General features: G+C 41.9%; 1 protein-coding gene and 1 non-coding gene across 2 annotated transcripts in view; both read right to left on the reverse strand.

Moving 5' to 3' along the window:
• Positions 1-2,107: 2,107 nt before the first annotated feature.
• On the reverse strand, positions 2,108-2,182 carry TRNAV-CAC (transfer RNA valine (anticodon CAC)). The gene has a single exon. It is a non-coding gene; the product is annotated as a tRNA-Val (tRNA).
• Positions 2,183-7,755: 5,573 nt separating this feature from the next.
• The window catches only part of LOC128702249 (uncharacterized), a 41,296-nt gene continuing 34,051 nt past the window's right edge, over positions 7,756-15,000 (reverse strand). Inside the window, exon 4 of the mRNA XM_053796420.2 lies at positions 7,756-11,767. Coding sequence (XP_053652395.2) covers positions 10,827-11,767 — 941 coding nt within the window. The 3' untranslated portion in view covers positions 7,756-10,826. The remainder of the gene's footprint in view (positions 11,768-15,000) is intronic.

Raw genomic sequence — 15,000 nt, forward strand, 5'->3', positions numbered from 1 at the left:
GTGTGTGCGTGTGTGTGTGTGTGTGTGCGTGTGTGGGTGTGTGTGTGAGTGTGTGTGTGTGTGGGTGTGTGTGTGTGTGTGTGGGTGTGTGTGTGTGGGTGTGTGTGAGGGTGTGTGTGTGGGTGTGTGTGAGGGTGTGTGTGTGTGGGTGTTGGTGTGTGTGTGTGTGGGTGTGTGTGGGTGTGTGTGTGTGCGTGTGTGTGTGTGTGTGTGTGTGCGTGTGTGGGTGTGTGTGTGCGTGTGTGGGTGTGTGTGCGTGTGTGGGTGTGTGTGTGTGTGGGTGTGTGTGTGTGGGTGTGTGTGAGGGTGTGTGTGGGTGTGTGTGAGGGTGTGTGTGTGTGGGTGTTGGTGTGTGTGTGTGTGGGTGTGTGTGTGTGTGGGTGTGCGTCCTTGTGTGTATGCATATATTTGTACGCTCGTGTGCACATGTCCGTGCGTGCGCCCTCGTGTGTGTATGTGTGCGCGCGCGCTAGTGTGGGTGTATGATCCACTTAATATTTGTATTTATAACTCATTACAATTGTGACCAGGTGTGGACGTATCAGTGGTTCATTACTTTGTAATTTGTTCATGACTGTAACCATGTATAGGAGTGAAGCTGATTCATTACCTCTGTAACTTGCCATGATTAGTGACCAGATCTACCTGGAGTTCATTACCTTTGTAACTAGTTCAGCTATCATAACTTTGGGGTCCAGTCACTGGACCCATTATGTACCTTTGTAATCTTTTGACTACCGCCCACAGGATGGGTATGGGGTGCATAAAGATATTAAACTAAAGTGTGTGTGTGTGTGTGTGTGTGTGTGTGTGTGTGTGTGTGTGTGTGTGTGTGTGTGTGTGTGTGTGTGTGTGTGTGTGTGTGTGTGTGTGTGTGTGTGTGTGACTCAACAATCAATATTTGCACCAATAACTCATTACAGTTGTGACCGGGTGTGGAAGTGTGAATTGCTCATTACTCTATAATTTGTTCATGATTGTAGCCAAAGTATAAACGTAAGTAACCATTCTACAGAATTCATTACCTTTGTAACTTGTGAGCTCATTACCTTTGTACCTAGTTCAGCTATCAAAACCTTGGGGGCCCAGTCCCTGGACCCATTACGTACCTCTGTAATCTGTAAATACCTTTGTAACTTGTCATGATTGTGACCAGACTTACCTGGAGTTCATTACCTTTGTAAATTGTGAGTTCATTACCTTTGTAAATTGTGAGTTCATTACCTTTGTAAATTGTGAGTTCATTACCTCTGTAACTTGCTCAGCTATCAAAACTTTGGAGTCCAGTCCCTGGACCAATTATGTACCTCTGTAATCTTTTGACTACCGCCCACAGGATGGGTATGGGGTGCATAATAAACATATTAAACTAAAACTAACCTGGTACCTGGGTGTTAGTGGACTGGTGTGGGTCGCATCCTGGGACAAAACTGACCTAATTTGCGGGAAATGGCTCAGCATAAGTGGATTTGTATATAGTAATATGTCATTGATGTCAGCTATGGTCTGTATACATTGTACATGTACTTGTAGTAAATAGATATTATTATTGGTTTTGGTTTGGTTAATGGGCTTGCGCTACCAAAATACTTTTAAAATATTTGCGACGATTTTAGTGTGCAAACATTAAACATTCCAGTCCAGTCGAAGAATAAATAAATCAGGAAAATGATTAAGTGATGCCCCACCAGGCGCAATTGAAGCCCAGCTTCGTCCCACCGACATTAGGCTGAGGGGAAGCTGACGGTGGCCCACATATCCAACACATCCATGGGCTTTCACACGTCTTTGACGGGACCTTTTCGCACGTCTTTTTTGAACACATCTTTGACGGGACCTTTTCGCACGTCTTTTTTGAACACATCTTTGACGGGGCCTTTTCGGCTCGCACGTCGAATCATGAGATTCTCATGACGATGGCCTTCGTGGGCTCATGCGTCGTGCCTTGACGGTTTATTAATTGGGACACATTTGTGCGCTTATTCGTAGGATGCAGAGCACTCAATCATTCCCCCAGGATGCGACCCACAACAGTCGACTAACACCCAGGTACCTATTCACTGCTAGGTGACAGAGGCAATGGGTGTAAGGAGACTTGCCCAAGTGTCTCGCCCTGCCTGGGATTCGAACCCAGGACCATTCGGTTGTGAGCCGACCGCGCTGACCACTGCGCTACAGGGTACCCACTTACCCTAGTGCTCTGGGTGGTATTCATTGTAAGTATCTGCCATACAGTGGAAGAGACTGAAAATTTAGAAAAAGGTGCTTTCAGTAGTGGCAGATTAAGGTTTTAGCGCTCTCTATTTTCATGGAGTTCTTAGATAGGTTGTTTGTGTGTTCTATTGCAGCTCTCCAGGAAGACTTGGAACTTTGGATTTGAAGTTCGTGCTAAATGTCCTATGTATAGAATGCACAGTAGTAGGTGCAAATATTTTGTAAGCCGGGCTGTGGCTCGTACGTTGGATTGCGTGCAGCCAACAGTAACAACCTGGTTGATCAGACTCTGATCCACCATGAGGCCTGATCACAGACCGGGCCGCGGGGGCGTTGACCCCCGGAGCTCTCTCCAGGTAAACTCCAGGTACTAGGGGAGGGTGTTGTCCGAAACTTGATTGGGATATTATTGTAATAGCTGATTTTAGATGGGTAGGTTTTAGGTGGTTTGTTGTTGTAGATTCTCAAGCACAAATACCATTAGTAATAGTGAATAATGTGGCTTAAGGAACACAGTAGCGTATTTTGGATAGAATGCCCAGAGGTTTTGCAGCTTTCTTAGATATGTGTTGGATGCGAGTGTTGAATTTTAGGTAGTAAGTTTATTCAGGTATACACAAATACAGTTACATAGATTATCATACATAGCAGCACATGTGTAGAGAACCTAGGATAACCCAAAAAAGTCAGACAGAGTGACTTATTTCCATTAAGTGTATACCTAAGAATTTTCCAACAAATATAATTATGTCTTGCCAATATTGAAAGTAAGTTTGTTGGTGGCCATCCAGGTAGAAATATTTACGAACTCATAGTTGACTGTATTATTGAGGGCATTTGTATAATAGGTTTATCCAGGCACAGGTACATGTAAGTACAATTACCATACGTAGTGTAAATAAGTAAGTAAGTAAGTAAGTAAGTAAGTTTATTCAGGTATACACAAATACAGTTACATAGAATTATCATATATAGCAGCATATGTGTAGAGAACCTAGGATAACCCAAAAAAGTCAGACAGAGTGACTTATTTCCATTGGGGTCCTTTTACCTTATTATTATAGTATAAAGGTTATAATATTTTCTTATTGTTCTACAATGAAGATAACATCTTATTATCCTACTAAAAAGACTATCTGCGACACCAAGGTCATTAAGACTATCTACAATACGAGTGTCATTACAAGGAATAAGGTAAAATTTACACGTATGTTAGCTAAAAAATAGAAAATCATTCCCCTCCCTTTCTGTAGCTACAGTCATCAGACACCTTTTGGCACTCTTCTTGAACTGGTTCGCGCTATGACTGGCTTTGACATGTGCGGGTAGTCTGTTCCATTCCTTTATTGCTGTACAATAAAAGGTGTTTGAAGCCTGGCCACTGACTGTGGGTACTACAAAGTTGTGCTCTCTCCCCCTAGTTCTATGATTGCTTTGGTTCCCAGCCTTGACAAAATTGACGGCAAGATATTCTGGACATTGCTTGTGAGCAATTTTATAAACATGATTTAGCTTCAGTTGTTTTACTCTGTCTTCAACATTCAGCATATCCAACTGCTGTAATTCATCCTGGCCTACATGTTCTCTTGGTCCCAGCCCCAGGATGAATCTTACGATTTTGTTCTGGGTGATTTGCAGTCTATCTTTCAGTTTTTTTGTCAAGGCAGAGTACCAAGAAGAGCAAGCGTAATCCATATGGCATTGTATAAGGGCTAGACATAGAGTCCTGCGAGCCTCAGTAGGTAGACACTGTGCTTGTCTATACAGGAACTTCAGTCTGGCATTCGCTTTCTTTACTACACTGTTCCCTATCAATTCTCCTGACATGCTTGGGTCAAAGGGGATTCCCAAATATTTTACTGATGAAACCAAAGTGATGGGCTCCCCATTACATTGAACATTAAAATTATTTACCCTTCTCAGTTTATGTTTCGTGCCAAAGAGAATGGCTTCAGTTTTCCCTAGGTGTAATGATAGTTTGTTGTCTACTAACCATTTGCTGCAGGACTCCAGTTCCAGTGTTAAAACATTAGCAATATCTTGTGGGTCTTTACCTGACACTAACAGAGCACTGTCATCTGCATACAGTAGGAGTTTGCACTTGACACTGATAGGCATATCATTGACATAACATAAGAATAATAAGGGACCCAGAATACTACCTTGGGGAACTCCACATGTTATCGGCAGGGGTTCTGATTCTGTTTTGTTGATTTTGACTATTTGTCTCCTATTGCTAAGGTAGGACTTAAACCAGTCTACAGAACCTATACCGATAGTTTGAAGTTTATTACATAATATATTGTGGTTGACAGTATCGAAGGCCTTTTGCAGGTCTAAGGTTACCATGCCTATGAGGTTCCCCTTTGACATTTCAGTTCTCAGGTAATCCATCAGATTAATAAGGGAGGTGTCGGTTGAGTAGGATCTTCTAAAGCCCGATTGATAGCTATGGAGAATGTTGTTGTCATTAAGGTACTTAACTACTTGAGAATACACCGCCCTCTCTAGAATTTTAGATATACTGAGTATACTAACAGGCCTATAGTTGCTTACATCAGACCTACTATTTTTCTTAAAGATAGGAGTAACTCTGGCCTCCTTGAACCCCTCCGGTACTGTATTAGTGGTGATTGATAGATTTATTATGTGAGCAATAGGGATTGACAGTTCAGAAGCACCATCTTTTAGGAACTTAGACGGGATGTTATCAGGGCCTGTGCTCTTAGTTGGGTTTAACCTGCTTAGTTCTTTTTGAATAAAGTCATGAGATACACTTACTAGTTGACAACTGTTTGGGGTTACCCCTTTATTGGTATAGTATGTTTGAAACTTATCAGAGTCTGTGTTAAAGGTATTTGATGCAGCTGGTAGTTTACTTACTAGTGTTGATGCAACAGATGTGTAGTATGAATTAAAGCAATTTGCCACCTTAGATGTTTCGTGGCATACCTCATTATCGATAGTGAGTACTATGTTAGACCTATCTACTGGCTTATGGCTATACCCCAACTGTTTTAGTTGATGCCAGAGCTTTCTGGGGTTATGCTTATACTCTTCAATTTTTGAGCAGTAGTGCTTTGCCTTTGCTCCTTTTATAAGTCTCTGTACTCTGTTCCTCACCCTTTGGAATTCATTTAGTGCTGCAATATCCTGTCTGTTTGCTTTAAATCTTTTTAGCAGCTGGTCTCTGAATTTCATATTATCTAATATCTCAGTATTCATCCAGGGTTCAGTTCTTCGTTTAATCCTAACCTCTTTAACTGGTGCAATATTATCAAGGATGGTAGTGAACATTGTTTTGAATTTTTCCCAGGCATCGTTTACGTCCGTGCAACTTGTTATCTCTGTCCAGTCACAATTGTGTAGCCTATTTACCAGTGTTTCTTTACTGTAGTTTCTAGTTGACCTCATTTTTATTGTCCTGTGTAGGCCTATCCTATCCCTAGTTATTTTCCTGGTGCAGTAAATGATGAAATGATCACTAAGACCTGTGGTAATGACGCCTGACTGACTAATGTTCTCAGAGCGGTTACAAAGTATGTGGTCAATTAGGGTGGCTGAGAACTGTGTGATCCGGGTTGGAGTATTAATAAGTTGAGTGTAACTATTTAATCCTAGAATTTGCTTATACCTTTTGCATAGCCCGTTATTTTGCTGCTGAAAACAGATATTGAAGTCGCCCAGTATTATTGTCTCGCAATTGTTTTCAACTCCGGACAAGACTCTGGAAAAGTCTTCTAAGAACTGGTCCTGGGTAGGAGGGCGGTAACTAGTTCCTACTAAGATGGGTTTGGTCTTAGGAAGCAGCACTTCAAACCATAGAATCTCCAGTTTATTGTTATTTAAATCAGGTCTTGGGTTGTAAGCTAAGTCATTTCTAATGTAGGCACATACTCCACCACCCTTTCTGTTCCTATCTAAGCGTTTTATATTGAAACCATCTATTTTGACCTCGTCGTCAGTCACCGTATCATCCAACCAAGATTCAGAGATGGTTATAACTGCCGCCCTAATTTTGTTAGCTAGAATCCTAATCTCTGCCAATTTAGGAAGAAGTGATCTTGCATTGACATGAATAAAGTGAAGGCCTGTTTTCATAAAACAATCATAATCATCAATATATGGCAATGGGTCATTTGTATTAAAATTTGGTAAATCAATGTCATCACTGCTAAAGGGTAACTGTGCCAAAGTGCATTTGTTACACACAAAATGAATTCTGGCACCGTTGTTATAATTGTACATACATCCAACATGCACCCACCCCTTACACATTTTACATAAGGTGCCTTTTCTGTTTTTCATGCGTACTTTAGTACAGTGTATACATCTGTTTGGTAGTGTTTGAGATAATAATGGCTGTATTGTCTCACATTGACCTATGTATGCATTACCTATGGAGTTAAGGTTATCATCCCTAGCTACTAGACCGTCATTATTGCCGTCATTTATCTGTCTGTTTTTCCTCTGCAAGAGCTGTGTGCCATTGTTTTTGTTTAGGTATGCGGTGTTGCCATACCTTGCGGCGATAGTGAGGTTTACTTTTCTGGTAGGATGGCAACTGTTGGGCTTTTACTGTCCAGGGCGCTGTTACTCCATTCACCTTTTCCAACCCCCATGACTGATTTCTTTCTTCATGGAATTGAAGAAGAAATATAAATATAATTATGGCAGCCTGTACCCCTCTAATGCCTGCCATTTTCACTCTTCGCTCTTTTACTCATATACAATAATATTTATTTCTCTTTTCCAGTCCCTAGTACACTTAGTATCTGCTTTAGCAATCACACTGAATTACTAGTAAAATTTCCTCTTCAAAAACCTCTTCACTGCTCACTTTTCCCTTAACTTCACAAAACCCTTACAATTAACCCCTTCAAACACACTCCCCTTCACATCACACTTCACAGTCTGGCTTCCCCAATTAACTTCTAACTCCTTTCCATTCTGGTAGATCAGAAAGGTTTAATCCATGGTTTTATCCTGAAGTCAAACTGGCAAGTGCTAAGAATATTTTGTATAAGGATAATTGCATATATTCGTTTATTCATTATCTTTTAAGAGTTTTTCATAATAAAGTCAAGTTAGAGATTGGTCTGTAGTTATTAATATCAACTGGGTCTCCACCTTTAAAGACTTGGGTAACTCGCGCAAGTTTATATACATTTAAGAAAATTTGGGTTTCAAGAGATTTATTAAACAAAGTGGCAATAATAGGTGATAACACATGGGCAGCTGTCTTATATATGACAGGTGGAAAGTGAAACCATGAGCTGTATGCACCTAAACAGAAGAAAACAACGTTTTCTCACTAGCAATATCAAAACAATAGAAGAAAACGAGAGTCTCTGTTTAATATTCTGCATGGTTAACTAACCTATTTTGAGCTTTGTGCCCGAACCTAGTTGAGGTTCTCATACACTGTATATACTGTGAGATATATACCTTAATAAATACACTATAAAGTGCAGTTAATAGCAGGTGATAGACAGTTTGTTTTCTAACTATAATATTTGACGGGTAAAAAAATTACAATGCTTTAAGGCATTAGAATAATTAAGTTTATTTAGGGACAGTTTGACTTTTGGATGGTTACATTTGCCTTAAATAGTAACATGTATAAATTACCGAGGATAATTATTATATACTGCGGGTGTTACCAGTAAAAAATCCTAGTCACGCTGAGTGCAGTTATATACGCGTTGAAAAAAATATTCTTCTGTAAATTCTGTCTACATTCTGACGTGCATGTAAATGTAATGTTATTATAAAAAGTATTTGAGTTAAAGATTTTGAATTTAAGTATGACCCCAAGTGATGTATGGGTCATATGTAGCTTGGGGGATGGGAGGCTGTCAGGTCTGATCCAAGGAAAGGGAGGGTAATTCCAGCATCAAGTGCCGATAATGGCTTTTACATAGTTAAGATATGTTCCTGTTTTTAACTTTTAAATATAATAATTATCACAAGGACTCCAATGGAAATAAGTCACTGACTTTTTTTTTTTTTTGGGGGAGGGGGGGGGGGGTTTCTGGGTTATCTACACATATGCTGATATGTATGATAATCTATGTAACTGTATTTATGTATGCCTGAATAAACTTACTTATAAAATGAAATCGTGAGTCTTTTGATCCCGTTGTCCACAATTCTCTCATATCCAAGTTTAACTACTATGGTCTCGGATATGTATTGTTTGTCATACCTCAGTAATAATCAGCAAACAGCATGCAGTCATGGCCTCTACGACACTGCGCTGTGTCCGTGGTTCGATCCTTGGGAAAGGTGAAAACATTGGGCTTGTTTCCTTACACCTGTTGTCCCGTTCACCTAGCAAGCAAGTAGGTACCTGAATGTTAGTCGACTGGTGTGGGTGGCATCCTGGGGGACAAGCCTGAGGACCCCCACTGGAAATAAGACAGTCCCTCGATGACGCACTGACTAACCTGGGTTTTCTTGCGTGATTAACCCCCCGAGCTTAAAAACCCGAATAAAATCTTAAGTGTACCCTGAGGTAGCATTCTGGACCCTCATCTGTATCAGTGACCGACTTAAGGATCCCTAGCTTTATTGACAAGCTATTTACAGGTTAAGGATTCCTAACTTTATTGACAAGCTAAGAGCTGTTACCTACATCAGCTCAGTTGAAAGCTTGTACAAGGTACCAATAAAATGTTTTTTTTATTTTATTATTCATTTGTGTTTATTAATGCTAAGTTTACAACATATGGGCTCAACCAGGCTGTACACAATCCAATCAGACCCTTGTATCTATCTCAGTCACCCTTATATTACCCGAGTGATATATATATATATATATATATATATATATATATATATATATATATATATATATATATATATATATATATATATATATATATCATTCAAATTCGATTTAGATTTTTTAATATTTTAGGAGTTTGGTAATTATGGTATCGTATAACTTGTCGTCAGGAGTCGAGAGTAGTATATATATATATATATATATATATATATATATATATATATATATATATATATATATATATATATATATATATATATATATATATATATATGCAAGAATAACCACAAATAGATGGGTTGCTTTTGATATAAAAGTTTGATAGAGCACATTATGCGACTATCTTCATTGATTCATGTTATTAAATAAAGCTGGTAAGAATATACGGTATATTAAATACAAGGAATAATATATAATGACTGGGAGTTTTGTGTCTAGGTATATTCCCTAGATCGTTATAAACTCACGTCTAGGGTATAATAGTTGATATTATTGTATTTCACCTCCTGTGACATAATAATTGACGGAGAGGAAGATGTAGACGAAGAAAAAGTCTATTCATTTGGTTAATCCAGAGTTAGTAATCCGTGGGAGTCAAGTAATTGTGGCTGAACTCAGTTGTGGTCGTCTGGTACATGATGGCACTCATGACCATCGACTAACACCCAGGTACCTACTTACTGCTAGGTGAACAAGTGCAACAGGTGTAAAGAAATATACCTAACGTCTTCACCTGTGCTGGGATTGAACCCCGGTCCTTCAGACGTGTGCTGACAGATCTTGCTTCCTCTTCAGCCTCGAGTAAGAACTAAAGTGATGGTGGAGAGCTGCACTTCCTTAAATCAAACTTGTATAATGCGGGAATTCTTGTAATAACACATTAATTATTGGCGTTTAAGGCCTGTTGACTACAAGGAAGGTGACAGTTGTGCCGGTTTATTGGTATACCTCTGAGTCTGCTACTGCCAGGACCGTGGTTCAGTAATGTCCGATAGACTGTCTCTATCGTTAATAGCAATTGTACTTCATGTTACGTTACAGCTATTGTACTCCATATTGCGTTACGTTACAGGAGGTGGAGTTCAATAATAGTAACACAGTATATGTTTACTGATACAGTATATGTTTACTGATAGATACACGTCTCTGTGTATAAACAATGAGAAATCCAAACTCCTCTGTATCTCACTTTGTTTACATTTGCTTATGACATATTAATAATTTTTTTGCGCATCAAAACCGGTAAAGTTAATTTAGATTATTGTTAGATAATTTGTTAGTTTGTATCTTACTGGATCTGATGATGACATTAAAAAATACCGAAAGGATGATCAAATATTTTCTCTAATTATATGTGGTTGTTCTTGCATATATATATATATATATATATATAGATATATATATATATATATATATATATATATATATATATATATATATATATATATATTAAACGTCGAGGTTGAAGGCTAGTTTAACTTTCGATATATCTATACATATATTTGTAAGTAATTTTTTTTTACATTTCTTATGGTACATATCTGTACAGTAATTGGAGGTAGTTAGCCTCCTATAGAGCTCCTCTCATTTAATAGGAACTCTGTCGTTAGGTGCAGAATAGTAGGGACTCTTGTCGTTAGTTAGCAGGACTCCGGTGGTTAGTTAAGAGTTTGAGGAATTTCCTGTCGTTGGCTGGTCATCTGAAGGAGGGGGTCACCACGAGACCTGCTGTGGTGCTCCACTTCGTCGTTGTTTACGTCTGTGTCGTTCCGAGTCCATGGCGTCGTTCCTGTGGTGCTAGGAGTTGTGTAAGCCTCAGAAATCACGGAAGAGTGTAGAGGCCAGATGGCGCTGCAGGTGTGGCGATGGTGTACCCAGGGAATACTTGTGGTGTTGGTCGGGGGCGTGGGTGGGTACCTGGACTGGGTTTGGGGCGTGGACTTAGTGATGGACCTGATGGTGGTACACCTAGTGGTGGGCTCGGGCGTGGACTTAGTGGTGGACCTGATGGTGGTACACCTAGTGGTGGGCTTGGGCGTGGACTTAGTGGTGGACCTGATGGTGGTACACCTAGTGATGGGCTCGGGCGTGGCCTTAGTGGTGGACCTGATGGTGGTACACTTAGTGATGGGCTCGGGCGTGGCCTTAGTGGTGGACCTGATGGTGGTAAACCTAGTGGTGGGCTTGGGCGTGGACTTAGTGGTGGACTTGATGGTGGTACACCTAATGGTGGGCTTGGGCGTGGACTTAGTGGTGGACTTGATGGTGGTACACCTAATGGTGGGCTTGGGCGTGGACTTAGTGGTGGACCTGATGGTGGTACACCTAGTGGTGGGCTCGGGCGTGGACTTAGTGGTGGACCTGATGGTGGTACACCTAGTGGTGGGCGTACTACATCATGGGTTGGCGGTCGGGGTTTTGGGATTGTTGGTCGGGGTCTTGAGATTGGAGGTAGCTTAGAAATTGGGGTATCAAACTGAACTGTAGGTCCAGGACCCGGTACAACACTGGGAACCAAGAAAGATGAAGCGCCAGAGGCCGGTCTACCTGTAACCTGATAGGGACTCTCAGGGGGAACTATGCCTATCTCAGCGTTCTTGTCGTAGAATGACTCCGCAGTAGAGCAGTCGACCATGTTCCACCAGCGGCAGGTGAAGTGTTCCTGGCTGAAGATGGTGCCGTTGGGACACAGGACCTTGGTGCTGGTGTCGAAGAGGCAGATGTGGAACACTTGACACCGGGTCTCCGTATCAGCGTAGTAACCTGGAAAGAGATATTGATACATTAGCCAGACAGACGACAAGGAAATTTTCGAAAGTGGATGTAGCCTGTGTTGTCTATTGATCTCTTTGTCTATTAATTTATATAGCAATCCTGCTATTAATTGTTATAACTTATTATTATTAAAGATTCGCCGGTATTCTCCCGGCCCGGGCCTTTTCCAAGTGGTGGCCCGGCCTTGGCTCCCTCTCTAGGGAGTGTCTGAGACCTAAGTCTTCCATGGGAGGAGGTACAAGTACCCCCTCATCTTTGGGACCAACTGTCCCCAGGCCTAGCCACATTTCCCACCCTCACGGGGCTCGTAGGGAGAAGCTAGGCCTATGTGGTCTACCATCCCCGCTCCAAGGGGGCTAATGGGAATGGCAGTCTTGTGAGCTAAAAGCTCGGGCTCAGGCACCTACCCTACCCTAGAAGGGCTGGGCATGGTGGCACCTACCCTACCCTAGAAGGGCTGGGCATGGTGTCACCTACCCTACCCTAGAAGGGCTGGGCATGGTGGCACCTACCCTACCCTAGAAGGGCTGGGCATGGTGGCACTTACCCTACCCTAGAAGGGCTGGGCATGGTGGCACCTACCCTACCCTAGAAGGGCTGGGCATGGTGGCACCTACCCTACCCTAGAAGGGCTGGGCATGGTGTCGATGCTAAAATATATAATCGTTTTTATTTTTCTTATTTCTCTCTTTTTAAATATAACATTGCTATACGTTTATATTATTACGTTTAATTCAACTTATTACAGAAGTTACATTTAAGTTAATTTAAACATAAAATCAACAAGAAGAGATCGACACCATGCCCAGCCCTTCTAGGGTAGGGTAGGTGCCACCATGCCCAGCCCTTCTAGGGTAGGGTAGGTGCCACCATGCCCAGCCCTTCTAGGGTAGAGTAGGTGCCACCATGCCCAGCCCTTCTAGGGTAGGGTAGGTGCCACCATGCCCAGCCCTTCTAGGGTAGGGTAGGTGCCACCATGCCCAGCCCTTCTAGGGTAGGGTAGGTGCCACCATGCCCAGCTCTTCTAGGGTAGGGTAGGTGCCACCATGCCCAGCCCTTCTAGGGTAGGGTAGGTGCCACCATGCCCAGCTCTTCTAAGGTAGGGTAGGTGCCACCATGCGCAGCCCTTCTGGGGTAGGGTAGGTGCCACCATGCCCAGCTCTTCTAGGGTAGGATAGGTGTCACCATGCCCAGCCCTTCTAGGGTAGGGTGGGTGCCACCATGCCCAGCCCTTCTAGGGTAGGGTAGGTGCCACCATGCCCAGCCCTTCTAGGGTAGGGTAGGTGCCACCATGCCCAGCCCTTCTAGGGTAGGGTAGGTGCCACCATGCCCAGCCCTTCTAGGGTAGGGTAGGTGCCTGAGCCCGAGCTTTTAGCTCACAAGACTGCCATTCCCATTAGCCCCCTTGGAGCGGGGATGGCAGACCAGATTATTATTATTATTATTATAATCAAGGGGGAAGCGCTAAACCCGGAGGATTATACAGCACCTGGGGGGATGTGGAAGGCATTCAGGCTTAATTCGGGGAACTGAAGCACAGATCCAATTCCCTAAATCAAGAGCCCCTCACCAACATCAAGGAACCGTCCTTGAGGGGAAATGGTAGACCAGAGAGGCCTAGCTTGTGGCTAGGCCTGGGGACAGTTGGTCCCAAAGATGAGGAGGTACTTGTGCCTCCTCCCATGGGAGACTTAGGTCTCACACTCCCTAGAGAGGGAGCCAAGGCCGGGCCACCACTTGGAAAAGGCCCGGGTCGGGGGAGAATACCGGCGAATCTTCGAAAGATTCGAAATAATATTAAAAAAGAAAACGGGTCATTCTCAAAATAAAATCTCGTTTATTCGGAAATCTGTAAACCCAAGACTATACCGTTTATTCGAAAAAGATTTGTAATAGCTTATAACGAAGCTGCGTAATATTGTGATCTATTGCGAAAAGATCATTCCTTTCCAAAGCGATAAACCCGTGTGGGGATGGCTGGGAGTTGTGCAGGCTTGATCTCCCGTCCGCTTTAAAAGAGGCAGTGGGCCAGGAGCCGAGGATTGACTCATGCAGCCACTGAGAGGTGAGCACACACAGGTTTCACCCCAGACTGACCTGTTCTACACTCCCTCCTTGGATCTAGAGCCTCAGGTCACAGAAAAACCAGATGGCCGTGAGACACTCCACATGTGGTCTGTATTTTTGTCAGGTCATAGAAAATGGGAAGCAGGTGCTCCGCTGGGTTAATAATAATAATAATAATAATAATAATAATAATAATAACAATAATAATAATAATGTCAGTAAGATAAGTACTACTACTGCTACTATTAATAATAATAATAATAATAATAATAATAATAATAATAATAATAATAATAAATAATTAATAATATAAATAATAGTAACAAAAATTAATCAGTACTACTATTACTACTACTACTAATAATAATATTAATAATAATTTTGTAACTAGACAACAGTTTACAGTTATATTCTTTCATAATTATCACTTACGCACATAATTACCTCTTAGATTGAGAGAGGCACTTAGGTGAACCAGTCCTGACCTGACTTGACCTTTGACCTCTGTGTTTCATCTCGGCAGATCCCTCCCCCTCCTTCCTCCCCTTGTTTCTCTTCTCTTTTCCCCTTCACTAAGCATTTTGTCATTTTATTTACGTTATTTTTCGCTTTATTTTTTGCTGTTGTTGTTTCTGGGTTGTATTGCCCTTCTCAGAACAATACAAACAATAACAGTTGTGTTTACCCTCTGTGTCAGTAGGTTAAAACTGATTGTAATCTCCTTTTGTTGTTCCAGCAGGAATATCTTTTGTCCTTACTACCTGTTCTCTCTCTCTCTCTCTCTCTCTCTCTCTCTCTCTCTCTCTCTCTCTCTCTCTCTCTCTCTCTCTCTCTCTCTCTCTCTTTGTTTCTTTCTCTGTCGTCCTCTTTATTGTGCGTCTGTGTGTGTGTGTGTGTGTGTGTTTTGCATATTTAATATGATGGTAAAGATTGGTACACGGAGACAGAAAGAAGACGAAGAACAAGAAGTGGGAAGAGAAGCGATAAATGATGGTGTGTACTCACATCACACACACACACACACACACACACACACACACACACACACACACACACACACACACACACACACACACACACACACACACACACACACAGCCTTGAGAGAGGTGATGCTAAACATTACCTTTGCGTACCTTCCCCCAGGCTGACAT

This window comes from Cherax quadricarinatus, chromosome 83 (assembly GCF_038502225.1).
Source record: "Cherax quadricarinatus isolate ZL_2023a chromosome 83, ASM3850222v1, whole genome shotgun sequence".
NCBI lineage: Eukaryota > Metazoa > Arthropoda > Malacostraca > Decapoda > Parastacidae > Cherax > Cherax quadricarinatus.